This window comes from Megalops cyprinoides, chromosome 21 (genome assembly GCF_013368585.1).
Source record: "Megalops cyprinoides isolate fMegCyp1 chromosome 21, fMegCyp1.pri, whole genome shotgun sequence".
Lineage (NCBI taxonomy): Eukaryota > Metazoa > Chordata > Actinopteri > Elopiformes > Megalopidae > Megalops > Megalops cyprinoides.
The window spans coordinates 16,051,708-16,077,681 of NC_050603.1; the positions used below are offsets into that span (position 1 = coordinate 16,051,708).

The 25,974-nt window shown below is 43.5% G+C and overlaps 1 protein-coding gene across 3 annotated transcripts in view; it reads left to right on the top strand.

Moving 5' to 3' along the window:
• The window catches only part of LOC118796595 (growth factor receptor-bound protein 10-like), a 67,806-nt gene extending 45,558 nt beyond the window's left edge, over window positions 1-22,248 (top strand). For 2 of the 3 annotated variants that reach the window (XM_036555572.1, XM_036555574.1), the window contains 12 exons: window positions 9,284-9,440; window positions 12,541-12,656; window positions 14,671-14,745; window positions 15,117-15,254; window positions 16,763-16,873; window positions 18,080-18,178; window positions 18,864-18,941; window positions 19,822-19,938; window positions 20,342-20,408; window positions 20,519-20,606; window positions 20,750-20,843; window positions 21,265-22,248. In XM_036555572.1, coding sequence (XP_036411465.1) covers window positions 9,284-9,440; window positions 12,541-12,656; window positions 14,671-14,745; window positions 15,117-15,254; window positions 16,763-16,873; window positions 18,080-18,178; window positions 18,864-18,941; window positions 19,822-19,938; window positions 20,342-20,408; window positions 20,519-20,606; window positions 20,750-20,843; window positions 21,265-21,411 — 1,287 coding nt within the window. In that variant the 3' untranslated portion in view covers window positions 21,412-22,248. Of the gene's footprint in view, window positions 1-8,338; window positions 8,594-9,283; window positions 9,441-12,540; window positions 12,657-14,670; window positions 14,746-15,116; window positions 15,255-16,762; window positions 16,874-18,079; window positions 18,179-18,863; window positions 18,942-19,821; window positions 19,939-20,341; window positions 20,409-20,518; window positions 20,607-20,749; window positions 20,844-21,264 lie in introns of those variants that run through there. The other variant, XM_036555573.1, reaches the window with a different exon arrangement.
• Window positions 22,249-25,974: the final 3,726 nt, after the last annotated feature.

Consider the following 25,974-nt stretch of genomic DNA (forward strand, 5'->3'; position numbering starts at 1 on the left):
AAATACCATGGATACAAATGTGCACTGCAGGAAAGTAGCACTGCTCTGTCCTTCTGCATCCTTGTTAATGTCTAAGATTTGGAACCAGGAAAAGATGGACCAGATGTCTGATCACAAGATTAATAATTGATGTGTATGCTGCGAGTATGAGAGAGGCAGGGAGAGAGTGAAAGTGAGGAAGAAGGACAGAGGGAGGGAGGAACGGCGAGAGGATTTAGAGATGGGGGGGATGAAGGTGAGTAAGAGTGAGACTGAGAGAGAGATAGGGAAAGGTTGAAAGTGAGGGGGGGGAGAAAGTGGGTGGGGAGGCTGAGATGGACAGAGAGGGAGAAAGAGTGTGTGTGAGAAAGAGAGAGAGAAAGAGAGAAAGAGAGAGAGAGAGAGAGAGAGGCATAAGGGCTAATCTTGGCTGCTCCCCAGGTACCCCTGATTGCAAGAACAGCGAAACGGAATGTACAGTATTCACTGTGTACGTAATCTGAAATGAAGTCCTTCAGTGTCACTGCAGTAAGGATTTTCTGACAGCCGGTTTATTTAAACCCCTCCCCAGGTACTTGATGTTCATTTACATTTTTATGTGACATATTGATTTTGCGTCCCTTTTTTAACCTTTTTTTTTTGCACTACCTCTCATACAAGCGTCCAGTATTTCCAAACTGCTGCAAACTTGACTGCCCGTCCTGCTGAATATAAGCAGCCTTTTTTGTTGCTGTTTTATTGTCTTTTTGGTACTGGTGTTGATCACTGTGATTGCACCAGGTAATGTGGTGTTGGTCTCACCCGTTGGGGGCAACCTGGCTCTGCAGATTAGAATCTGCCCTGAGGCCGCCCATCAGATAGGGCCGTCGCGGGGGGAAAAAAAGGAGGGGGTGGGCGCAGAACAACATGCACACTGAAAGGGCAGCGTCATAAAATGCCTGTTTGCACCACATCAAAGGAGTTCCTAATTTACTATGTTCAGTCACTTGTGATAGAACTGGCCGCACTCTCTCGGCGGCACACTACAGCATGACGGGCTAGCCACATGCCCGTAGACCCACACAGAACACTCAAAGCCTCAAAGGTTCTGCCGGCAGCGAACAGATCTAGTTCTCAGCAAGCCTCTCTCTCCGGTGTCCTTTTGTGTTTATGGTCCCCATTTTGTGAGGTCTTGTCCCCAAGCCTCTATTCTCGGATAGATTAGAGCTTTGAGTGGACAACAGTAGTGGCTTTCAGCAGAGCATTTATGACATTAGTTACATTGCATTGCACTGTGCAGCCCTATTTTTAGAATGAGAGCACTCTGCTGATAAAAACTGATTGGTCATTAAATTGTAGCCAGGCGTTTGGGTACAGTGCAAGCACAATGCAGTGGGCGCTGGCTGGATTGTGTAGCTCAGATATACAGTAATTATGTCATCCCTTTCTCGTGCCAAGTTAGCCATCCTTAAATGGACAGCGGCCCGCAGTGTCCTGCACATTGCTGTCTGTTAAAAATTGTTGTTTGAAAAGTAATGTGTATGGGGGAAAAGTCACATTATCATTATATTAAGTGTTACCATGTTAATGTGGGGGTCATGTAGCGACTCATGTGAATTGTGAGCAGTTTTGCAATTGGGTAAAATGGATCGACAAAATTAAAACCCAAAAGGGGAATATCTTGGACCTTTCTCGGCAGAAGGCAACAGCAGGAATACCAGCAAGAAGGTTTCTCAGAAGATGGGTCATGATTCCCTACCTTTTGGGACGTTCTTGTCTCCTATCATTAGCATTAATTCATTTCATCCCTGCTATTATGCAAACCCCTTATTTAGGATAATGAAGGCAACTTGAAAATTAAGGGCCCTGAAAACCCTGAAGGGTTAACCGCAACAATGCCGTTACTGTGAGGTGGTGTGCCGCTCCTGTATGTTGGTGTTGCAACTGAAAATTTCCCCAGGAAGTGGATACCATGGTGACACGGAGGTTGGCACTTGGCAGTCTGACTGGGTTTAATCATCAGAGACCGGTTCTTCCGAAGACTTCCTCATGGTGAATGTTTTGTCTTGTTCCACAGAATTAAAACTACACCCTTTAAGTTGAACATGCGTTGTGCAACGAAACCAACACGTTTGCCTTTCATCAACCTGAAACTCTTTAACTCCCGCATGTCCTCTGTATTGAGAAGAACCATTCTTTCCGGGACCGGTTCCCAAGTTATGGGTATATACAACCGGACTGGCTATTTTTATCCAGAGTGTTCACAAGTTCCTGGTTCGTTGATGGTCGACCCAATTGCAAAACTGGTACCGGAAACAGTTTGCCCTTTTGTCTTTGTTATTCCCTTATTTTAGTGGATGGCGGATTTCTGAGACTGCGGGGGATGGAACAGGTAGATGACGTCAGCCGAGTGTGTGTGGCGGGCCGTAATCCACTGTTTACACAACACACACTGTCAGAACATTGCCTGTGTGGCACGAGCTCTTTGCACCTCTTCCCCACACACTCACGGCAGTAGTGGTTCTTCAGGATGTACCGTAAAATTCCAGCTGTATAAATGGGTTATGGAATGTGGACGCCGAACACATTTTAAGCTGCTCTGGATGTGAACTTATCATATGCTAATGCATGATCGTGAAACAAAAATGTGCATATTAACGAGGCACATTGGGTCTACTTATGCTGCTTGAGGAGCTGATATCATAAAACATGACAGACTGTCATAACACAGTCTCTTGGATCCAGATATAAAATATATCAGGCTGTCAGGCCTAATGCTAAGCCATATCTCATTTTCTGTACAGATGGTATAGAGAGGAACTACATGGAAGTTGCTAACAGATGAGTTATACCTGTCCACAAGTAAATTCATTCATCCTTTGTATGACGGAATGGTGGAAATAAGACTCTCATAAAAGTAGTATGAGTGAGTAATTTATCTGTTTACTTGTCAATAGAGTGTGAAGTCAGAGTAGCTTAGAACATTTATGGAGTTTTTTTAATGTTTCTGGGAGCAGACCCGGTTCAGCACAAATGCTGGGCTGAAACAAAACAATGTCACTTGACATGAGTTATGTTGGCTTTGTGTGACTTCTAGTCCACCCTCTGGGACTCAATCTCTTGCAAGGGCCTTAACTCAACAGAGGAGCCTTGAACATCTCAGAATAACATCGCTCCCTCAAACTCCTAAACGATGCTCTCCATTGTGAAACACTAAGTGTTGACCATGAGCCCAAGCGGTTATTCAGAAACAAGGCTTTTTTGTGTCTTGAAATTAAGTTTTTGTTTCCTAAATAAAAGGAAATGGCCTGCAATCTTCAACGGTCACAGGGGTTACATAGAAGTTACATAACCAATTAAGTTTGAAAACAATCTCTGACATTTTAATTTCATGCAGTTTTTTTATGAGTGATTATTCCCTGTATGTTTAGTCCAGGGTGTGCTCTGTGCTTCTTTACACTGAATCACGAAGAACACACCCAGATGCATCATGGTGTTTTTTTCCTGTGCTGCCTGCCCTCCATATGCATCATGGGAAATCTCTAGGCTTCTGTACAGGAGCCAAAGAGCTGACCAGACATCCAGGAAGGGTGGACAGTCCCATCGATGAGCCATGTGCAGATAAACCAGCAGCAACAACAAAAAAAGCTGCAAATGACGGCACATGACACATTTTCCACTGCAGAGATATGAATCCTTTCTTGTATTCCCAAAAGCTTGATAAAATGAGCTTGATCAGAGTGCCGTGTCCCGTCAGCTGATTTTAATTAAGTGTACTGAGCGCTCCCATGCAGGAGACTCCCTGGGGGCAGGAGATGAGATGACCAAATGATTCTAAAAACGGATTTTGACTATAGGTTTTTGTCTGCGCAGCTGAGTGAACGCCTCTTCTTTCCCCTCCAACAGAGTTAAGCGCTGATCCAATTTTTTTGTCCACCCCCCCCCAGCCTTCCAGAACTTTTGTTAATTCCGCTGAACAAGTCGGCCTCTGACAGATTGCGTGCGTGCACTTGTGCGTGAGCGCTGTTCCAATAGGATTAGTTCATTAGGAGATCGCGTTTCGAGCGGAGTCGCCCGGTGTTCCGCCACTTGAGTCAGACCTAACAGCGTTAGGGCCCACGAGTGCCTTGAAGTGGCTGAGTGGCGTCTGAAGGTCCGCTCTCCCCCCTCCCCCCCCCCCGCTATGGGTCGCAGGCTTGTTGGAGATGTTGCTGAGTCAGGCCTTGTTGTCACCGGGCCCAACTTTGCCGCTTTGCAGGACTGCACCTCGGTGGCCTCTCGAAACCTGATGAATGGATTGGTTGAGAATGCCTGTGGCGGGGTGATCCAAAAAGGTTTTGTTTTAGATCGCATATATATATATAATGCACACCATGGTTCTCCAATACTCACTGAGCTCAAAGCTGGTATTGATTGCACGGTAGCCTGCATAGGCCAAGACAAATTCCCCTTGACATTGATTGACCATATTTTCTCTAAAAAACATAACTTGCTAAATCTAGACAACTGAATACTTCATCCATTTTGCCAGCTTAGTAATAGGAGTAAACACAGAAATAGTTCTCTGAATGTCCCTATACGCTCTTGTTTGTCCTGGGGTCAGGCGTAGTTAGTATGATTTTTCCAAGAAATGCTAAGTGTTTTGTATATGTTTATGTAGGACAGATTTGGATACCCTTAGGTAGCAAGTCAAATTTTAAGAAGTTACTCTGCTGTGTCTCTAATCTTCTAAAAAGGTAAGAAAAAAGTCTACAAATTAGTCTGAATAGAAACATTGAATAATGCCTGAGTAATTCTGAAGAGGAAAAAAGGAAGTGGCACTGTTCCAAAGTGATGATATTGTAAAATACAAGATCCATATTGGATGCCCGCTTATATAGCCATGTGTGGGTCTTCAGGTCAGTCAGAAACAATGATACATAAGCCTACTTTAATGGGCTCTGCTGTATCATATTCATCTATGCTCTCATAGTTGTGTGGATAAGAGATGGATGAGAGAAGAAAGTTCTGCATTTTGAAACCAATCCCTGGACAGCAGTGCCCAGCAAATCTATCTCTGGATCCCTTGCCTTTACATATAGCATTCAATGAATGACATCCCTGTCCCCTGCTGTCAGGTTCTATGAAGAAAATGCCCCCACTGTCAGGTGAAACCTTGCACTCCTGCTACATACCGTATCTGTTCCTTTTAATGTAAGATATGTCATCATAACCTGGCTGCTTTTCAAAATGTAGTTTTGCATCCTACATGTTTTGTGAGCTTGTTATGCAGGTGGATGTGTTACTGATGAGGGCTGCAACAGCAGGCATTCGATCCTACAGTCCAGTCCTCCGGTCATTCTGCTGGCAGTCTAAGCATCAGACAGCACTGCCTTGTCTGATTATCTGAAAATACGTTGGGGGAGTTCATCCCGACCCCAGGAATCATTTCCACCACTTGCCCCAGTCAGTCTGCACCTAGACCCAACTTAACAATGAGACCCTGTGTTTCCCACGTCAGATTTTTACAATTACCCTTCACTTCTGAGGCTGATGGAGTTAGAGGGAAGTTATTTGAGTTCACACGCACAGCACTTACCCAGACAGGCCCATGCAGTCTTCTTCCTCCGCTCAATCCCCCCCACCCCACTCATCCCCCCCCCCCCCCCCCCCCCCCGATACAATGAGGGCTCTGTGTCTTTCAAGGGATTTGCTTTAGATATGACATTCGGCCTATTGATTTAAACTCGGCCCGTGAACAGTGCGGCACACGTGGCTTTTGCGATTATTAATCTTTAAAGAGGCTTGTCTTTCAATGCCAGATGAGTCTTTGACTATGGCAGGCCGATGCCTCCGGGGGGTAGAGCTCGAGAGCTGCACGCCGCACCAGAAGGACATCATTTTGATAATGGAAAAAGTCAATAGACCACATTCACTTATGCCTGACCCCACCCCCCCAATCCCATCATCCACAGTTATAGTCAAAGCAGTCAGGAGACGGTTTACTTTGTCTGTGTTCAAACAGGAATATTTCTTAGTTGCATTCTACAAGCTGGCCTCTTTTTTTTCTCCCAAACAATGTCCTTTATAGGTCAAGTACATTTGTGTCCAGATAAAGTGCTCAAAATGGACGCTTTATCTAAAATCTAAGTACCGGTTAATCAAGGAGGAAGCATAGGTCATGGTTGCTCTGAATAACTGGTGTAGCTTTAGGTCTGTAAGAACATTAGATGGGTCTGCAAAGCACACGTTATTTAACTTAAGAAAAAAATTTCCTTCATCGATATTGCAATAATCAAGACCCTTTTCCAATATGTTTGAGAAATGTGCACTACAGGAATGATAAAAAATTTTGAGTGACTTGTTTTTGATTGGAGAAACCCATCTGTAAGTACCAGTGGGAGATTCAATCATGAATTGGCTCATTAGCGTAACACATTCTGAATAACTATCGAGCTGACTACATTAGAATGTGAATTGGGTTTATGTGCGTGGGCACGTGTATGTGTGTGTGTGTGTCTCCTTCAGCCCTGTCTCTCTCACCCGCACGCACACTCATGCAAACACACTCACCCATGCTCCCTGCCTCTTCCAGTCACGGGCTGCATTCCTGGGGGTCAAGCATTCATCTTCATTAACTGTACGCAGGCTGGCCGGGATTATTGTAATCGGTGGTAAGGTGCTAATTAGGCTTAACCCACACTGGAGGTCTTTTAAGATGAGTCATAAGGAAGTTTGTGCGCGAGAGTGGGAGGGATGAGCGGGACAAGAAATGAGCAGGGATGTGTGTGTGTGTGTGTGTGTGTGTGTGTGTGTGTGTGTGTTTTTTTTTTTTTTTTTTTTTGGGGGGGGGGGAGTTTTAACCTACTGATGCCCCCCAAATTTCTCCTCCTCCAGTATTAGAGAGTTATTAGGAGGATCAGCCACACTCATTAATGCAAATTAGGTGATCTGTTGGTGTGCTTAAACTCTGAAAGTATCTTTAGAAACAACATTTGTTGGTGCCCAGTCCATCTGTTTCGGAGAGCCCAGTCTCTTTATTTCCGCGATTTCTCTGGCATTTGTTAACATTGCTAACATTTCTCATGCAACGTTTATTATGGGGGCAGCTGCCTCTGCTGTTCCACACATGAGTTTGATTTCGAGTCAGTATTGCATTACTTGCATTCTTGAGGAGCTGCGTCTTTGTCACGACTCGGCGAAATCGCTGAGCAATGTTACCCATCGGCCCTTTCACCCAGCGCGTGAGGACGTGCAACACTTAACTGAGCTTTAACTTCATTTGAGCTTGATTGGACTAGACTGTGGTGGGGGGTGGGGGGGGGGGGGGTTGCCCTCTCCGACCAAAGGGGTTTCTGTGGAAGCGTAGGAATTCAGATGTCGCAACGTGAGGGAGGCAAACCTCCCCTCCGAAAAAAAAAAACAATAAAAAGACTGTCGTGTTGCACTCACCGCTTCAGATGCAGGTACCATTTATCATCCAGATTAGATTAAAGCCTGGCCCCTGTTCTAATTTAGTTTGGGCGTTCTCTTGAGTACTTAGTGTCTTGGAACGCCTCGTTACCCCTGTTGCCGGTGTGCATTTCAGACAGATTTTCAGGATGCAAAAAAAGCAGAAAATAAAAGGGGTGTTTTAGTGGGAAAAGGGTCTGTGCAAAGTTACCTGGCTGCAGATTAGACTGTAAAGGGCATACAGTCCAGGTTGCAAAATTATTTGAGAAGAAAAGAGAATAAAATTTCATAAACGGGTGGGTCAGTGCTCTTATGAGCCAAGCTCTGCACATTGGGTATTGCAGAGGGGTTTGGTTTTAGTGGGGGTTGGAGTGGGGGGTGGGGGGGAGTTTGGGGGGGGGGGTGTAAATGAAAACACTCCAAGTTTCCGGGTTGTGTTCTTTTCAGGGAAAGAATGCTAGCTTAAAGTAGGGCTCAAGGGGAGGCAAAGTAGAAGTTCAAGAGCTCAGGTTTGTTTCATGTACTTAGTAATGAGTCTTGCCCTGTCGTGAGAGAGATTTTTGGCAGTGAAGTTCAAAGCTTAACTTTGGGAAGGGGGGGGGGAGAGAAAAAGCTGAAAAAAGAAACAAGCTCTCACTTGAAACTTGTCAGAGACATCTGTAAAGTGAGAGGGGGGTCATAGCGGGAAAAGAAAATTTGGGCTCGGGAGTCAAAACTGAAACTGCCCTGCAAGCCAGGAAAAGTGGGATATGTATGTGTGCAACTCTACATGTGTGTGTCGGTGGGTGTGTGTGGGGGTGTGTGTGTGTTTGTGTGTCTGTGTGGGAAATGATTACATCAGCCTGAGCTGGCTCTATGATTGGTTAAGGAAGTGTGGTTTGATTCAGTACCTAAAAGCCTTGTATGCCTGTAACCCTTTGTGAGTAGATCAGTGAGAAGTTGTCCGCCTTGCTGGGAACAGTGCCATCTGCTCACTCTGTCCCGTGGCAACGCAAATCCGGAGGTAGAATACGTGACAGGTAGCTCCTCTCCGTGGTAATCCAGTGACGTTGTGGAACTGTGCCGGGCAGCGGCGTTCTCCAGAAGCAGGGAACCACGCTGCCTCTCTTTCTCTCTCTCTCTCTCACTCGCTCTCACTGGAGGCAGGCTCAGTTTCAAAATGCCATCGTGTTCTCCCGACTGCTGCCTTTTGCGGGCTGTAGAGGTAAGGAGCTTTTTCCACATTAAAACTGTTTTTTTTTTCTCTTCATATGTCAGAGTACTTCTTGCGGGTGCCTTTTTTGTGTGGAAAACTTGCTGTGGCCAGGGGGAGAGAGAGAGAGCTTTCTGAAGGGGAGGAAGAAATATGTGTGTCACAGAACGAGTTGATATGCTTTAGAAACTGGATGTGTTTGAAACAACGAAGCGAAGGAATCCTCAACTAATTCTTTTCCGGGGACCGTAAGAAATGCAGCAAAGGTTATTCTATTTTTGCAGTTTTTAAAAATATGTTTTAGATGTTTTTCTTGTTTTGTCTGTACTTTAGTTTGTGTAAAAGTATATAGGCGAGGTAAATAGGCTACCTTAAGCAGATGCTGCGGAATCTCGCTTGCAGTGCTTCAGAGTAAAACAGGACCGTGATCAGAGCTCCATATCGAATGTGTGGGTTTTATTCAGCAAAATGCATTGGGACGTTGAGAGGCGTAGTGTCGAAAGGAAAGCAAAAGGGAGGGGGTGCAGGGAACCAGGAATTGAGGAATGCAATTATTTTAACGGTGCGTACTTCATGATGTGCATCGTACGTGTAATTATTTGGCAAGTACGCCTGGTTCCTAACAGTATATGTGTAGGTAAGTCTGTTTTCAGCTGTTTTTCTGCTGGCTGCTCACAGTGTCCTTTCTTTTGTCCCTTGCAGATTATTAAAGTTTTTAGTGAAGATGGCACAGGCAAAGTAGTGGAAATACCCGCGGACATGACTGCCAGAGACCTCTGCCAGCTGCTGGTGTACAAAAGCCATTGTGTGGACGACAACAGTTGGTCACTTGTTGAGCATCACCCTCTCCTCGGGCTAGGTAAGTGGCAGCCATGTGTGCACGTCGGCAGGAAAGTTCACACTAAATGGGAACTCTGGCTAGTAAAAGCGAGCGATTTTTCCACTGTCGAGGAAAGCAGCCCCACGATAATTTTATCAGTTTTTCTGTTCTTAAGACATTGTTTGAAGCAGCGAGCAGAGTTCTGTGTGCGTGAGTGTGTGAGTGTGAGAGAGAGAGGGAGAGAGAGGGAGACAAAAAGGGACTTTTCCTTTCCTCTGAGGAGAGAGTGCCCTGAGCTCTGGGAGGGTGGCGGTGTTAGATGCTTCCCCTTTCTTTTAAGAGCATTTTGGAGGACTGTGGAAGGGGTGGGAAGTTACAGAGAGGGAGAGAGGCTAAAGTTCTCAGTAACTGCCCACCTTCATGAATCCAGAGACAGCCTTGATTCCCTTCTCCTCCAACAGGAAGTCACCTTGTCACCAGTCAGCTCACGCCCCCCTTTCCTCTCCACACACACACACACAAACACACACACACACATATCCACATGGACATGCGCTGCGTTCGATCACGGTTATTGCGGACCTGTGCCAATGCCAGCACACGCATTAAATCACAAGACTTGAGCGCAGGGTCCCTTGCCAAGGGGGAGGCCGAGTACATTCCAGAAAACCTGACCCGCTGGAGGCGCTGGCTTTATCTGCGGAATTAACCGTTAATCCTAACGGACGATCAATAAAGACACGTGTGACTCCTAATTTTGTTCAGATTAGCATACCGCTCATGCCCCGCCCCCTGTCACCCTTCCGCCCCGCCCCCTCCGTGATGAATTAAATGGTACTAGCCACCCCGTGAGCGAGGCAAATGCAGCGAGAACATCCTGTCGGCAGCACAGGCAGTGCCTTTAATCGCTGCTCATTTGTCTGCATTTATCTGTGAGGCTCCCGAGTCCTCTCCCTCTCCAGCGCGTGAGCACGAGAGTGCAATGCTTGAACACTCACGGCGGTTACATTTCTCACTCAAAGTGAGAAAGGGGCCGGGTCTGCATCTCCACACAGTGTCATGCCACAGAGCTCAGCGCTTGGTTACACTCTAGTATCTTTCCTCAGGGAAGTGGTGGAACATTCCTGTTCTGAAAAACCTTTGCTGATTAGAATGCAGATGCGCCTGAGGGTCTAGGCCATGTCCATTTCATGGGCAGCGGGGACAGTAACAGCAATGACTGCCATGAGGATGTGATGCACAAACTTGTTTGAGGTTTCTGGTATATTATTTTTTAAATATGTGTATAGAACATGGCAATGTGTGGATTTAAATGTTTTTTTTTTCCCCCTCTGTAACTATAGCAACGGTTTGACTTGGTGCAAATGTGATATTTCCTAGCCTTGGGCCCCAGTGCATGATGTGTGAAATGGAAAAATGAACGATAAAGAGGCAGATGATGAGAATGGTAGAAAGGATGAATCACTGTAGCTCATTTTACGAAGATCATTGTTATACAGTGATTAGTAGTCAGTGGAACGGGTAGTTCTTCAGGTTCCCATTACTTTTCCATATGTTTGCAGGACATGCAGTTTTGGACGTTGAATGCATGACATTGTTTCAGCATTTCCTGTGCCATTGCACTAATGTTGCATGCTCTCCTTACATTGTCACTGTTATATTTTGTCATTCTCCAATAGATTTCAGATCATTTTAGTAATATTTTACATCGGTATTTAACTTAATGTAAAACTCCCACTCCTAGGTTTTCTGTATGTTTTCTGTACATTTAAGGCCCTCAGGATATGTTTTTGTTTTAGTAAAAACAGCAGAACGCCTTAGCGTGCATGTTGGTATTGAATACTGTGCTATTTAATGTGGCAGCAGAAGTTCTGGAGCACGCACACGCTTATACAAATGTTAACATTACCGCCATGTTACAGCAGCTTTGTGAGAAGGTTGTGTTATATAAGCCTTTAATGTGTTTTATAGGTTCTGGTTTGATTTGTTATACAATTCAGAGATAGGCATGTACAATTTAAAATTAAACACCACATTACAGTAATTTGTGGTAAGGGCTCTTTAAATCCACCTTTGAAATATTACTGTATTGCCTCTGGTATGGTTTGTGATAACTTCCTCTGGGTGGCATGTAAAATATCAAATCATTACCGCAAGGTTATAGCAACTTTGTGAGGTTACTTTATATAAGCCCCTTTAAACATTGTTGTATGTCCTGGTCTGATTTGTAATACCATCAGCCCCGCTGCTTAATCTAATCAAGCTAAACACATGACATCATCGCTCTGCAATGCCTGGCCCTCGCTTCCTTGCGCTGAAAGTTTCTGCTAATGCGCCTGCTGGATTGGACTTGAGGGGCAGTACACACTCCACTCTCTCTGATAGGCAAGCTGGCCCCTGCTCCCCGTACACCCCCCCACCCCCCCAACAGCTTCTTCCAACTCTCCGGGTTTGCTGTTTGTGTGAGCGAAACCCGTGATGGCAGCTACGTCCTTGCTAATAATGTCAGAGGCGTTTCTAGAAGAAGAACTGGCCTAAGTGAGGAAGTGGAGGGGGGGAATCGTATGTTCACAGACAGGGGGTCCTCTCCAGGCGGTTATTTAGAGGCAGGCAGTTTCAGAATGACCCTCCTGAGAAGCCAGAGTGTTCAGTTTGCAGGTACTTTGAGGTTAGGAAAATGCACATGTAACAGAGGGTTGCGGGTTTGAATACATGCTGGAACGCTGCCATTGTACAGAACCTGAACTGATTCTGTAAATATCCAGCTAAACAGATAATATGTAAAATGTAAAATATGTAAGCTGACCTGGATTAGCATGTTTGCTAAGCAAATGAATAATGGGAACAGCAAGGAGTAGATGAAGCACAGGTAAATAGAAAAGAGAGTAGAGGTCTGTGTTGGTGAAAGCAGGTTGACTCCTGGTCCTGATGGTTTTGGGTGTAGATCCGGAGTGGATCAGTGCTTTTTGCACCCATGAAGTGGGCACTGTGGACTCCTCTGCATAGGAGCACTGTCAGATGTAAAACTGCAAGACTCTGCTTAGCCCTGCGTCAGCCTGTCTGCCAAGCGAGTAAATGTAATAATATGAGGCTGCAAGGGGCATAATGGTGTAATCTCACATGTTCCTTCCCTCCACAGAGCGGTGTCTGGAGGATCACGAGCTGGTGGTTCACGTGCAAGCATTGATGACGAGCGAGAGCAAGTTTCTCTTCAGGAAGAACTATGCCAAATACGAGTTCTTTAGGAATCCCTTGGTGAGTCCCTGTTGCGGTCGCGCTGCCTAAAAATGGTCAGACAGCCACATTTGGTCACTACACACACAATTGTTAAATTCATATGTTTACACTTGTGAAGTCATTCTTGCACAACATTTCAGAAGTAGTAGTAGTTATTGCTGCTGTTTTGGAATGCCGGAGTAGTTGGGGGGGCTATAAGATTGTTGTACATAGTCTGCTCTGAATTCAAATTCTGGCAGCCTTTCAGATTTAAATATAAAGTGACATCTCCCCATCTGGACCTGAAAGCTTAAGTTATATGAAAAGAAGAGTAGGCTACTGTAAGTTAGCCTTCCACAAAAGTGCTTTTTTTTTACCACAAACCAAGCACTAGACTGTGGTCCTCAGCTGGATATTGAAGTTGAATTTTATTGTGAAAACAATCCTAGCACCCTCTATAGGATACTGATTTGACATTAACTCACCAACCAGCTCTTTCCCTAGACCAAAATGGTGAGTGTCGTGTTCATGTGTCAAACCAATGCAGTTCCAAGCATACATTGGCATCAGTTACATAAGTCACTCATTCCCTGTGACTCAGCATGTTGAATAACTAGATTTGGAAATGCACGAAGATCAAAAGTCACATAAATGCCTTTAAATTAAAGGAAAAATGTGGGAGTGGTGGGCCAGAGAAGCTCTTAATTGTGGGAGCTAATTAAATTCTCTCTGTGGACAGTAATGTAGTCTTATACTTGGTGTCGCACTGGAACAGGATTAGCCGGGGATCGACTGATCTCCAACTTTGATCCGCTCCATTTTTCATTCTAATGATTGGACACAGGGCTCAGGATGATCTCATGCGAGGGTAGTATTAGCTCACACGCATCCCCTGCATTTGACCGAGAGTGTTCGCCACAGCCGAGCCATCACTCACCCGTAATGACAAGCAAATGAACTGAACCCAGGGCTTCGTATGAGAACCAGAGCACGTTTCTGGGTTTTAGTATGGTCGATATCTGATGGTACGTGAAAGAGCACAGCGGGATGGCAGCGACATGAAGTGCTTTCTGTTCTCCCTGTGACTTTGGGCTTTCTGCAGTTTTCTGTATTTTTGTTCTTCTTACACAATACCTTCCAATCATTTCATAATCGGAGCAAAATTCCTAATTCTCATGAAATCACTTTAATATATTTAGAAAATGAAATCATTTCCAAGTTCTCTTGAAATCAGTAAAAGTCCATGACTATGTGAAAAGGAAACCCACATTCATACCTTGCACACACCAAGTAGCTGCTGTCTGCAGGCCTTCCTAATAAATGCATAGTATCTACAGCCAAACACAGGGGAAGACAATAAGATGGTTTTCACAGCACTATTTATTTAAAACTTTTTTTTGTCTTTCTGAATTAATGTACAAGTAACACGGAATACAGCAGGCAGCCCACTGCCAAAAATTTGCGGCGGCATGATCAGCCAATTTCAGTATTGATTTAGGAGCGCTGTCAATGCAGTCCAAATGACCTCAGAGTATAGTCTTAATGACCACTGTAAAATTGTGCAGCGATTGGAAATACCCATTCATTGTCAATCACGGTAAGTGTTATAGAGAGGCATTAGAGAGGGCTGAGGGGTTTGCGTCAGCGGTGAGATCATGCAGTATTTTAATTTGGCTCGGCCTCTCGCCTGCAAACGCCAGGACTCTATCTCAAGGAGATGAATTATCCCGCGGTGGGTGTGGATTAATGTAGCTAGCGTGTTCGAGAACAAATGAGACAACGGGCAAGTGGAAGTTTCCGGCGCGATGCGTGCCATGTTCCACACCAGAATTCTGTAATTGGACTGATTTCTCCTCAGCATCGTCCTTAAAGCTCATCTGAAATCGGGTTGACGGTGATCATATTTTCAAGGGCACCTTGGATCCTCCCCTAAAAAAGTCATCTGTTTCCATGATGGGGGAGTGACACTGAACTGACTCCAACAGGTGCACTGTAGGCTAACTCACGGAGGAAACTCTTGTGACATTAGAATCCAATTTTCTTGTTTCTGCAGAACTTCTTCCCTGAACAGATGGTGGCTTGGTGCCAGGAGACCAATGGCACCATTCCACAGTCACAGCTTTTACAGGTAAGATACAATGAGGGTTTTGGGAAAAAAAAAGTGTTATCGCTGCTCCTTTATTCAGTATAGCAAAGCTATTAATATGTGCCCATGAATCAAGCATACAAGATTTCCCCAATTTTAGTTGAGGTTGAGGTTGTACTATTAAGAAACTGGAATAAATGTATTTCAGTTGATTATCAGAAGAAGGTCTGGCAAAGTGATGCCACTGTTAAGAGACATGGAAGGGGAAAAAAAAAAACTTTTTTGACATTTTCCAGTTATTTGTTACTTATGTGTTGTGCTGGTTTCTGAATAGGGCCACAGTTGTGGAATTATGGATCATGTCCAAAACAAGAATTAATTCTCCAGATGGTTCTACTTTCTCTTCCTTTCAGAATTTCTTGAATTCCAGCAGTTGTCCCGAAATCCAGGGTTTTTTGTACATGAAAGAGACGGCCAGGAAATCCTGGAAGAAGCTGTATATGTTTTTAAGACGGTCTGGATTGTATTATTCAACAAAAGGAATGTCTAAGGTAAGGAAAGCTGTGGCGTGGAATCTGGATTTTTCAGTGTTGTCAATATCTATAAATGTATGTGGCTTAGCAAAGAGTTGCTGTGTCCACAATTGTGTCTGTTGAAGACATGCCATATTTCAGGCTCTTGAATGATTGGAGCGTTATTATATTTTGTATTCTATATCACATATCTGTTGCTTCTGTATACAGTTTTCTGTAAACAGAATTTTTACACAACTCATCGGCTTTTTTGTTTCCCTACACTTGCTGACATTTTCTTAAAAACCCTTCCACAGCCCCCGAACCAAAGCTCACCTGCAGCAATGCCTTCATGAATTGCATAACCAATGAGCTGGTTGGCGTTGGGCCTGTGGCTTGGGTCACAAGCGCTGATGGATTTCTGCAGCAGTAGGGTAGACATCACCAAGTGATCAAACAAAAATCAAACCAGGCCATGCAATCGTGTAGCAGAGAGAAAGTCAGGTGGTGACAGCGTGGACAGTGTAGAAAAGGCCAGTGACTGTGATGGAATCTGACACTTCTTTTTAATGAATCCCAGAAAAAAATGGCCTGTTGGTGTATAAGCCCTGCTGTTCCTTCTATTATTGTTGGTGTGTAAGCCAAATAAACCATTCTGCTGTCTCACTGTCCCTTGTAAACATTGATTGTTATCTACTGTCAGAATATCCCCTCTGTCTTATCATGCTTACATCAGTCTCGATCATTGTTTTTTTTTCTAACCTCCTGGAGGTTGAATGAATTGCCAGCATTACAACAGAGGAATTTGTTATTGCTTCTTAAACTTTTGTTTGAATATACTTCTCCATTTTCTCTGTTCTCTAATGTTCTTTCTGTTCATTTATTGCCTTAAATTAGTTTGGTTACCCATTTAATTTACAAGCTATGATTGGCTTCAGTTGCTGTTGTTTAGCATTCTGCTTTGTTGTAATCTGAAGTTTTTTTTTTTTTTTAAAAAAAGAGCTTTTTCATAAAGCGTCTTCACATTTTGATACGCTGTTCCGTTACATTTTAATCAAAATACACTTTAATAGCGTATAAGTGATTTTGTTGTTGCATGAATTTTAAACCGCCAAATGATAGTGGTGACGATAATAATAGTGAAGATGATGATGATGATTGCAAATCAGCATGTATCTATACACGATACTGTTAAATCTGTCTTCCAGACAGAAAAAATGTAGTTGAAAATGTCATTTTTTCATGGCTCTGGTATCTGCTTAATTTCCCTTCTTTGCATCATGTATCGAAATAACATTTAACATTCTTTTTCAGCATGGTTGTGGTACTATGTCCACCTCATTACATGGTTTTCTTTTGGCAAGGTATAGTGGTGCAGTAGCCCCCTCTGGTTTTTCAGTAGCCAGAAGCTGTTCAGCCAGGTCTCTACTAATTCCACTTGTTTGTCATGCTGTGTCTCTGCAGGCCAGATTTTTCCTTTTTTAATGATGTCGAAGTTTTTTAATGATTTTCGCACTGACATGGAGGTATCAACTGTTCTCCTGCAGGAGCCAAGGCACTTACAGTTACTAGCAGACCTGGAGGACAGCAACATATTCACAGTTATCACAGGCAAGAAGCTTCACCATGCCCCAACAGACTATGAATTCTGCATAAAGGTAGGGGATATTATAATGTGGAAATTGCGTATCACGAGAGTGCAAAATGGAGGGTCAGCTACATCCTGTTAATGGGGTGAAATTACTACCGAAACATGCTTGGGTTTTGTGTTTGCTGTTTTACCAGCATAGTATTGTTTAACATCCCAGTTTGGTATGATAGCTGGTAGGATGTTGACTCTTAGCAGAGCTCCCTTATTATCTATTACATTACATTCACTTAGCAGACGCTCTTATCGAGAGCGACTTCCAGCGCAAAAGAACAGAAGTGTATCCGTTCACGTTGAATTAGTAACACTGTCAGCCCAGGCTGACACCACTCCCAGGCCAGTGAGTGTGGGCATAACACTATTCAAGCCCTACGCTAAGTTAACTTGTGCAACCTGACTAGACAAGGGAAGCCAAGTAGACTACCGTACACCAGTCACTAGATCACAGAATCCATAACAGATCTCGATACTACACCTAAAATAAACAGCAAGTACTACAAGTATCAAGTGTTGGGGGCAGCAGTTGAGGTGGAACCGACATGCCGACTGAAGAGGATATAAGAAGATGGCCAGTGATTCCGCTCTTCCTCTGCCCTATTACTCTGTAATATAGTTGTGAGGAATGGCAATAATTGAACAGTAGCCTTTATTACAGCTGAATGAGATGAATCAGCGTAATGCGCCTAGAATGAGGGCAGCAAAAGCTGTCCTTAAGCATTGACCCAGCTTTGAAATCTAATGAACTTTTCCAGAGCAGCTATAAAGAGGGAGGCCTTTGCTGATACGTATGAGATGCGGACAGAACACAGGTCATTCCAGCCGATGAGGTTATCCCTCACGAGCTGAGGGGTCGGCCCCTCCGAGGCTGTGCCGGCTGTGTATGCTGCTTTGTGCTCATGGAGAGCAGGGGTCACATCTGTTAGAAACACAGACCTGAACTTCAGGCCCAGAGGATTGTGCAGTCGGGAGACTGCTCTTGAACCCTTCACCTCATTTGACCTTGATTAGATCTCGCCTCATTTGGGTTGCACAAGGTTAAGACAGAGGAAGTATTAAGGTAATGCCCTTTGGAAGGCTAACAGGTAGAGTCTTCGTGCAAGCTGTCGCTTTCGGATATTGCGGTGGCGTGGGTTGACTTGAGGTGTTTTCTGTTTTCTGATTGATTGACCCGACTGATTAAGTGACACGGCTGGTGTGGTTTTGTCGTCTCCGACAGCCCAACAAGGCGAGGAACGAGTCCAAGGAGCTGAGAATGCTGTGTGCTGAGGACGAGCAGAGCAGAACCTGCTGGATGACTGCCTTCAGACTCCTCAAGGTACGGCAGCACACGACACCACGTCTGTACCACAATACTGTACCACTGTGCCACCTATCAACAACCATGTCACTTTGCATCACTGTACACCTGACGTCCACTAAAATTGCCACGTAACATGCCAGTTTATAGTATTCAACACAAACTCCCCATAATCACTTTGATATGAGACTCAGCTGGAAGGAGAACCCATGATTCCGTGATCTCCTCTGACGGCCTTTTTTTCCAACACAATGATCCAAATACTGCGTTTTCAAGAAACAAAAAAAAAATGGGCCCTGGGTTTTAATCTCCTTAGCACCGGTTATATTTGGCAGTGCTTATAAATCTTTATTAGTTTGAATTTGTTTTTAAGACTTATTGCGGATTATTCTGGAATTATTGGTCACCCGTTGGGTTATATTGAGCTACACTGGATTTAGTTTTGTGGTCACCCTGGCATTACACTCTCATGCAATGTGTGTACTCCTTTGTATCAAATTCAGAATGATGTCACAGTGTTGCAATCAGTTTAGAAAGTGCTTACCCTTTTAAATTAGCCTTTTTGTGTACCCTCTACCTCAAATGCCAATATTAATTTCATAATAAAAATGGCCTAAGACAAACTAAATTAGCCTGAGGATTGGAAAGTTATTTTTAATTGCCTTTTCACCATTTACTGTTCTCTATGTTTTTTTTTTTACAGTATGGAATTTTGTTGTATCAGAACTACAAGATCCCCCAGCAGAGGAAAACTTCACTCTCTCATTTCTCGACCCCTGTGGTAAGAACTCTGTGTTCATTTCTTGACATCCACTGCAGTTGCTCAAGTGCTAAGTTTCATGTCCTGGAATCATGGATAACGGGGGAAGTCATAGCATTGTGGGAAAATACTGTGGAGTGTCATGCACAGACAGAAACACTGAACACCAAACAACAATAGCTTGCGGAGGAGAGCCACTCGGAATATATATAGTGGAGCTGTGGCACAGCGGTTTGCACAGTGTGGCAGCGTTCCTAATCTCCCCGGGGAATTCTCAGAAAGGGCATAATCAGTGTAGCATATAGAACATTTGATCATTAAGGCTTATTGAGTGGGAAGGCGCCAGTGTTTTCATGATGTAGCATTAACATAGTCACATGGGCAGCCACTTGAGCGCCTTACCAACTGTGCATACTTGTGGGTGACGTGCCATGAAACGGCCAAGCACTGCACATTAGCGGGCCATTTAATGTGAGAAGGTTTTGCATTGTTCATGCATAAACACTAGTCTACAATTGTAAAGAAGCATCACTGTTCAACTACATGGAAAAGAAGCTGAGAAGTGCCCCATCATTCAGCCGTCAGCCTCACCTCTGTGTTGCTGAAAAATGAGTTGATATAAAGCTTGGAATGCAGATGCAGGTCTGCCATGACCAAAAGTGTGGCATAGTGGTGAGAGGCAGGGTTCATAACCAAAGGTTTGCTGGTTCGATTCCCCGCTGGGGCATTGCTGTTGTACCCTTGGGCAAGGTACTTAACCCACAAGTGCCTCAGAAAAATTATGGGTAAAATAGTAACCTATGTAAGTCGCTCTGGATGAGAACATCCGCTAAATGACAGTAGTGTAATGTAATGTATGAATGTGCATATTGACACCTTTGTGGTAATCGTTTTTTTCCAGCGGAGTGTGTCGGAAAACTCTCTTGTGGCGATGGATTTCTCAGGGAGAATAGGCCGTGTGATTGAAAACCCTGTTGAGGCCCAGAGTGCAGCTATGGAGGAGGGCCACATGTGGAGAGTGAGTGGTTTCGCCTCCCTCTCGGACTGGAACTAACATGGCGCAAATGCAGACAGGCTTCAATGTATCAGCGCTGTATTACTTTGAAAGAGCCTTATCAAGCCTTCTAGTGTTTGGGATTCCTGGAGGCCATCTGCAGTTCTCTGCTGACATTACTGCGATGTCAGCCATGGTCCATTACTCAGTCTTGCCCTAGCAATGGGAAAGCTACGCTGATAGCTTAATTGCTGTCTTGTCTAACCTGTCTTGTCATAAATCTTTGTTTTACTGAGCTTTTAAGACATGTATCTTTGAATTAGCTGAATTAATGTTCATGTCTGTGTTCTAGTTTTTGGAAGGTGGTTTGCTTGTTCCTGAAACTTGCCCATATAGTGAGGTGATTTTGCTCTCTCGTTTTCCTCAGAAACGAAGTCAGCGAATGAACATCCTGGGGAGCCCCAGTCCTCTCCACCCTTCATCGCTCAACTCAGGTACGGGTGCTCAGAAAGAGGACAGGCCCTTGTTTACCTGTTACTGTTAGCTTTCACGGTTACCTTGAATTTGTGTTCCGCTGTTCCTCAGTCGTGTATTTGTCTCTCAGTGATTCACAGGACACAGCTGTGGTTTCACGGCCGGATTATGCGAGAGGAGTCCCACAAGATGATCATGCAACAGGGTCAAGTAGACGGGTAAGACCCTAAAAACTACATTACCCACAATGCATCAGAATCATATGCCATATGTCAGATGCTTTTGAAATGAAATAGGCAAACAAAAAAAAACTGAATTACTGCCCTGTCCTGATGGGTCCTTTCTGCCTTTTGTGAGACAGATTATTCCTCTTGAGGGAGAGTCAGAGCAATCCGAAGGCATTTGTCCTCACACTGTGCCATCACCAGAAAATCAAGCATTTCCAGATTTTACCCGTGAGTGTTTCTTTGTCCTTGGCTTTGGCTCTTGAGACTTGACCTTTGACTTTGCACTTGAGAAAACAAATTGTTTCAGTTATAAAGGCTAAACATCCTGTTATCTTTTATTCACTCCGGCATTTGCCAAGATGTGAATGTTTGAGAACAGCGTTACACTAATGACGAGAATTTAATAAATGCGTTCTGTATTATGTGCATGATTACATGGTGCTGAGGAGCACAAGGAGGACTGGGGGGGGGTTGCTTTGATGATAATGAGCATTTTATTCCTTGTTTAAATCCATGCATTTACACACAGTAACAATGCATGGATTTTATTAGATAAGATCTTCATGTTGTCCCTTCTCTTGATGATAACCACTCCGCCTCCTGTTTTGTCTTGTTCTCTTTTTTGACTTTCTGATCTGCTTACGTCCAGTATGAAGAGGACGGACAGATCTTCTTCAGCCTTGACGACGGAGCCACCAAATTCACCGACCTGATCCACCTGGTGGAGTTCTACCAGCTCAACAGAGGAGTGCTTCCTTGCAAACTGAAACACCCCTGCACAATCGTGGCCTTGTGACCTTGCACATGACCGCTGACTTGACTTTTTGCCTGTTAAACAAACACGCGTTATGAACTGGATTTTGTTTTGTATTCAAAACCTGATCTATTTATCGTTTTCCACTCGTCATAAGCTGCCGGAGACCCTCAGATTAGAGAGAGAGAGCCTTGGAATTCTGCCATATGCTGGGATTGAGAAGAACGAGTTTGAAATCGAAAATGAAAAAAAAAACAGCAGACATTCGAAAACCCTGTCAAAGTTTCTGTTTGAGGCTGACAGTTGCCCCCTTGATTTTCTGGTGTGCTGAGTGGTGCTTGAAGTGTTTTTCACACCTTCATTTTCTTATTACTTTGCTTTCATACAGCCATCCATACCCATTTTTTTTTGTTGACTGGGCCCCATTAAAAGAAAGAAATAAGTCAGAATGACGAGAGTATGTTGGTGGAGTGGTATTGGTCTGGAATATTCTTTACAGTTTTCATTGTGTAGCTGAGTGTTTTTCTCAGATGGGGTTCTTCTGAATTCTGTTGTGTGTGTCTGTCCCGGTTTCGAATGTTTAGCTGTTGTGTTTTGCACTCCTGACGTGAAAACAGCCTTTTTTTACGTTGAGCTGAGCATGGCACGACATTCTGCCTCAGCCTCTTCTCCCCACACCCCACCCCGCACCCTGCCCCCCCCCCCCTCCTCCCGAAAGCTTCCGTGAGAAATCCCTCCATGTTAATTGGATTATGGGGGAATCTGACCGTGAGAAAAGTCACGACTGAGGGCTCTCTTAAGCGAGGGCTCCCGCAGTCATCCATCACCATGTGTCCCGTCTGAGGAAACGTTCCCTGGAACCGTCTGGAATCCCCCCTGCCCCCCCAAAAAGATTCCTCCAAAAAAATCTCGAACCGTGGCGTTCAAAGAGATTGGCTTTCATAATTTCACAGAGTTTGAGCAGTACAGCGTTGGTGTTTCTTCTGTTGTTCTGTTTTTCTGAGGGCCTTGGTCATTGTCTGCTTTGTGAATTGTGTGGGTAATACTGGTTGCTTAGTCGGCTGTCTTGCATTGATTACCATTGAGTTCTGATGTAATCTTCTTGGCTCCTTCATGTCCAAACAGAGTTGGGCATATTAGCAACCAAGGTGTTAGACTGACGCCATGTTGCTGCTCAGAAGAAAACCGATGGTGTATCTTCACCAGAACTGCATTTGCAAGAAACAGGATATACATTATTTTTATATAGACAGATGAATCTACCAGGTCAATTCTCTGTCATGATGTATTGATAATAACCACTAAATCCCCATATCACACTGCATGAATCCTGTAGGTTATAAATGATACGTGGGGCCTGTTGGTGTATATGCAATGGTGCCCCCTTGTGGTCTCCATGTGCAGTGAAACTGGAAATCTGCTTGACTGCTCTGAATGGCTGTTATGAATCAGGTCCATTTGTCTTTTATTCCTTTTCATTTCATCATTAGCAGTTCCCTGATTACATGTTTAAACTGGATGTGTTAAAGATATGTGAAGTGGAAAAGGGCCTTTTCTGTCTATCCTTGTTTGTATGGGAAAGTAAGACCCCGCCCACCTTTATGACAGCATTGTGGAAAAGAGGCATGTATGTAGTATTTTGCAGTTTGTTTGAAGCAAGTGAGAGAAGAGCTACAGAACAGAAAAGCTAAAGGACAAGGGCTCCCTACAGAAACCATTGTGTTTATGGAATGATTGAACTGCTTTGAGAGTCGTTTCAGAAATCGTATTTATTTATCTGGATTAAAATAATTACTTGAAATGTAGGTTTTTCACAACGGGATTGATAGTGTCACAGTAAAGACTGTTCTCACTTTTCACAAATTTGGTGAATGGTGTTTTTCTATACTGCCTTGGCGATGGCTTTTCAGGTTAGTTGAAACAGGTCTTAGGTTTGTTTTTTTCTCTGCCTTTTTTTTGCTTACTACTACCCCCCTCCCCAAAACCTCCAAAAATAAGTACAGTGTAGTTCCAAAATGTTCTCATCCTCTATGTACCAACCCTCCCCCCACCCTCTGAAACACACACACACACACACACACACACACAAACTCTTCCTCATATACCCATAGAAGAGAACACCCAGCCCACCCCTACCCTAACCACCCTCAGTATTCCATATTCTGGGCCTCTCCTCAGGGTTCTGTGTCAGAACACGTTAAATTCAATACTCTAGATTATTTTATAACCCCTGTGCCCATCAATAACTAAACTAAATAAACAAAATTATTAATTTATCATGGAAGCAGTATGGCAGATTTAATAGTGAGAGGTAAGGAAGCAAAAAGAATGTATGAAAAAATGGGTAAGGGCATTGCCAGCTAATGGGGCGAGTCAATAAGCAAACCGGAATTGGTGAATGTGAAATGTTTACACACAGGGGATGTGAGTACTTTTGTGTCCTGGGCTGTCTGAGAAAGTTAAGAGTCCCAGGTCTGGGTTCTCACTGTGTCTTTTTCCCTGGGTCTCTCTGTCAGATTTGCCAGTTGTTCTTGTTCATACATATTACTTGAGTCACAGAATGATGGTGTGTTACAAACAACTGCTTGTGAAGTGATCTTTTGAACAGGCCATGAGGAAAACAAGCCACCCAAAAAAAAACAAAACAAAAAAAAAAGCATTCAAATAAAAAGCGTTTGTGGTAAACGTAATGAGCCATGTTTCTATGTGAAACTAAATTTCCAAGTGACAGCGCTGTCACAGATTGTCAAGTGTGGTTGACGCCATGCCAAACTACCTTTATCTGCACAATGTTCTCCAAGTATTCCATTCAATTGATTTATACTTGACATCAAATTCATTGAATGCATCTGAATTATTCCTTGCTTTAATTTTCAACCCAGTAATCTCCCCTTGAAAAATGAGCTTTCTGTAACTTGGACACAAGATTCTTTTGCAGTATAGGCATAAAGCTCCAGGGTTTCTGTATTAACACACCATAAACTATCTTCTATGATGCAGAACTCCTGTAACAAGAGCCTGCTGTATGAGTTTCTCTCTGGGTTCCATCCTTGCGCGTTCTGATATTGATTTGTGGAGCCCTTGCACAAAGGCTCGTTCATAATTGTCCACGCCAGTACAGCTTGTTCCCTTACATTTTCTCTTGAACGCTCTGTGATTCCAAGCTGTGCTTTCTGGGGAAAATAAGTTAGTGCGACACGACTGTTACTCTGTTCCACGTAATGAGCTGGCGTAGCTCGGTTAAAGACGTGGGGAGCATGTGAGGCTAGCACTTTCACAGCTTTTAACCCATGCGTGTGCGCACATGCACGCTAAACACACACACACTAGTGCATTGTCCACATTATGTACAAGTTCATGCATCCTTTATTTCCTTTCCGTGCAGGATTAGAAAGAATGTTATACCTGCATATCTGTTCACTAAAAATTGGATTATGCATGGGATGTGATGTGAGCACACTGTTTTGAGAGGAACAAGCAGTCCGCAGTTTGTTTGACATTGTGATGAAGCTGCATAGTCTCTCAAAAGCCCATTTGTCAGAATTCCTCCAGTAAGAAATGGTGTCGTTTCTCTTCACTGGTTGCTTCTGTTCTGCTTCATTTTTGTTCAACGCAACCATCATAAAACCTGTACTATATTAATATGTTGTATAAGTGCATGACAACTTTGGAAAAGACGTAGATGCAACACTGTATTTTAGGTTACAGATCACTATTTACGGCAGTTTTGGTTGTTGATCATAACTGCATATAAAAATGAAGAAAACTGATTTATTTTAGTGCATTTTATATTATTTGGTTAAATGTGCATATTGAGTTTATTATATTTCTCTGTTGTTTTGTCAGAAAATGACCTTTTCAGAATATATCTGTAATGTTTAAATTAAGCTGATTTTTAGATCTTCTGGACTGGACTCTTGGCATGCATCTTTACAAGTTGTTCAAGAACATTTTAAGCTAAAATCCAATTTATAGACTCACTGGTTTGGAAAAAAAGAATTATTTTTATATATGGCTTTACTATTGTCATAATGCGATATATTGCCGTCTTGAAAATAAAAACAGTGGGTTTCTTGTTTTGAAATCATAAATCGAAACTGGTCTCACACAATGTCTTGCTGTCATAAAAGCAATTCATCGCCTACTTGTTCTAACTGATGAAAAATCAGTGACTGAAGGAGATGTTTCGTTTTCTATACAGTGTAAGTGACATGAATGTAACAGGACTGCTCAGGGTTGGTAATGAAGCCTGTTGAAAACTGGTCTTTTGGATCAATGAGATTTCTTTCTTTTTTTTTAATGTGATCAATATTTCATGTGGTCATCAATATTACTACACCACATAGTTCAGTAGTTACCTTTTTAAGATATACCAGTGTTACTAAAGTAAATCCATGAGAACAGTAGTACCATTCATGTTCTTTTTTGCTCCTGGTTCTTTCCTTTTTTTTGTTCTCTTTTTATAAACACGCCTTTAATGCAGCAGGTGCCTCGATTTACAACGTGTTCCTCTCTGCACTAACCTACAGTATACCTGATAACCTGACCAACCATTTGAACTCTTTTCCAGCAATGACTCTTGCGCTTTACGTGGGATTGTCACAA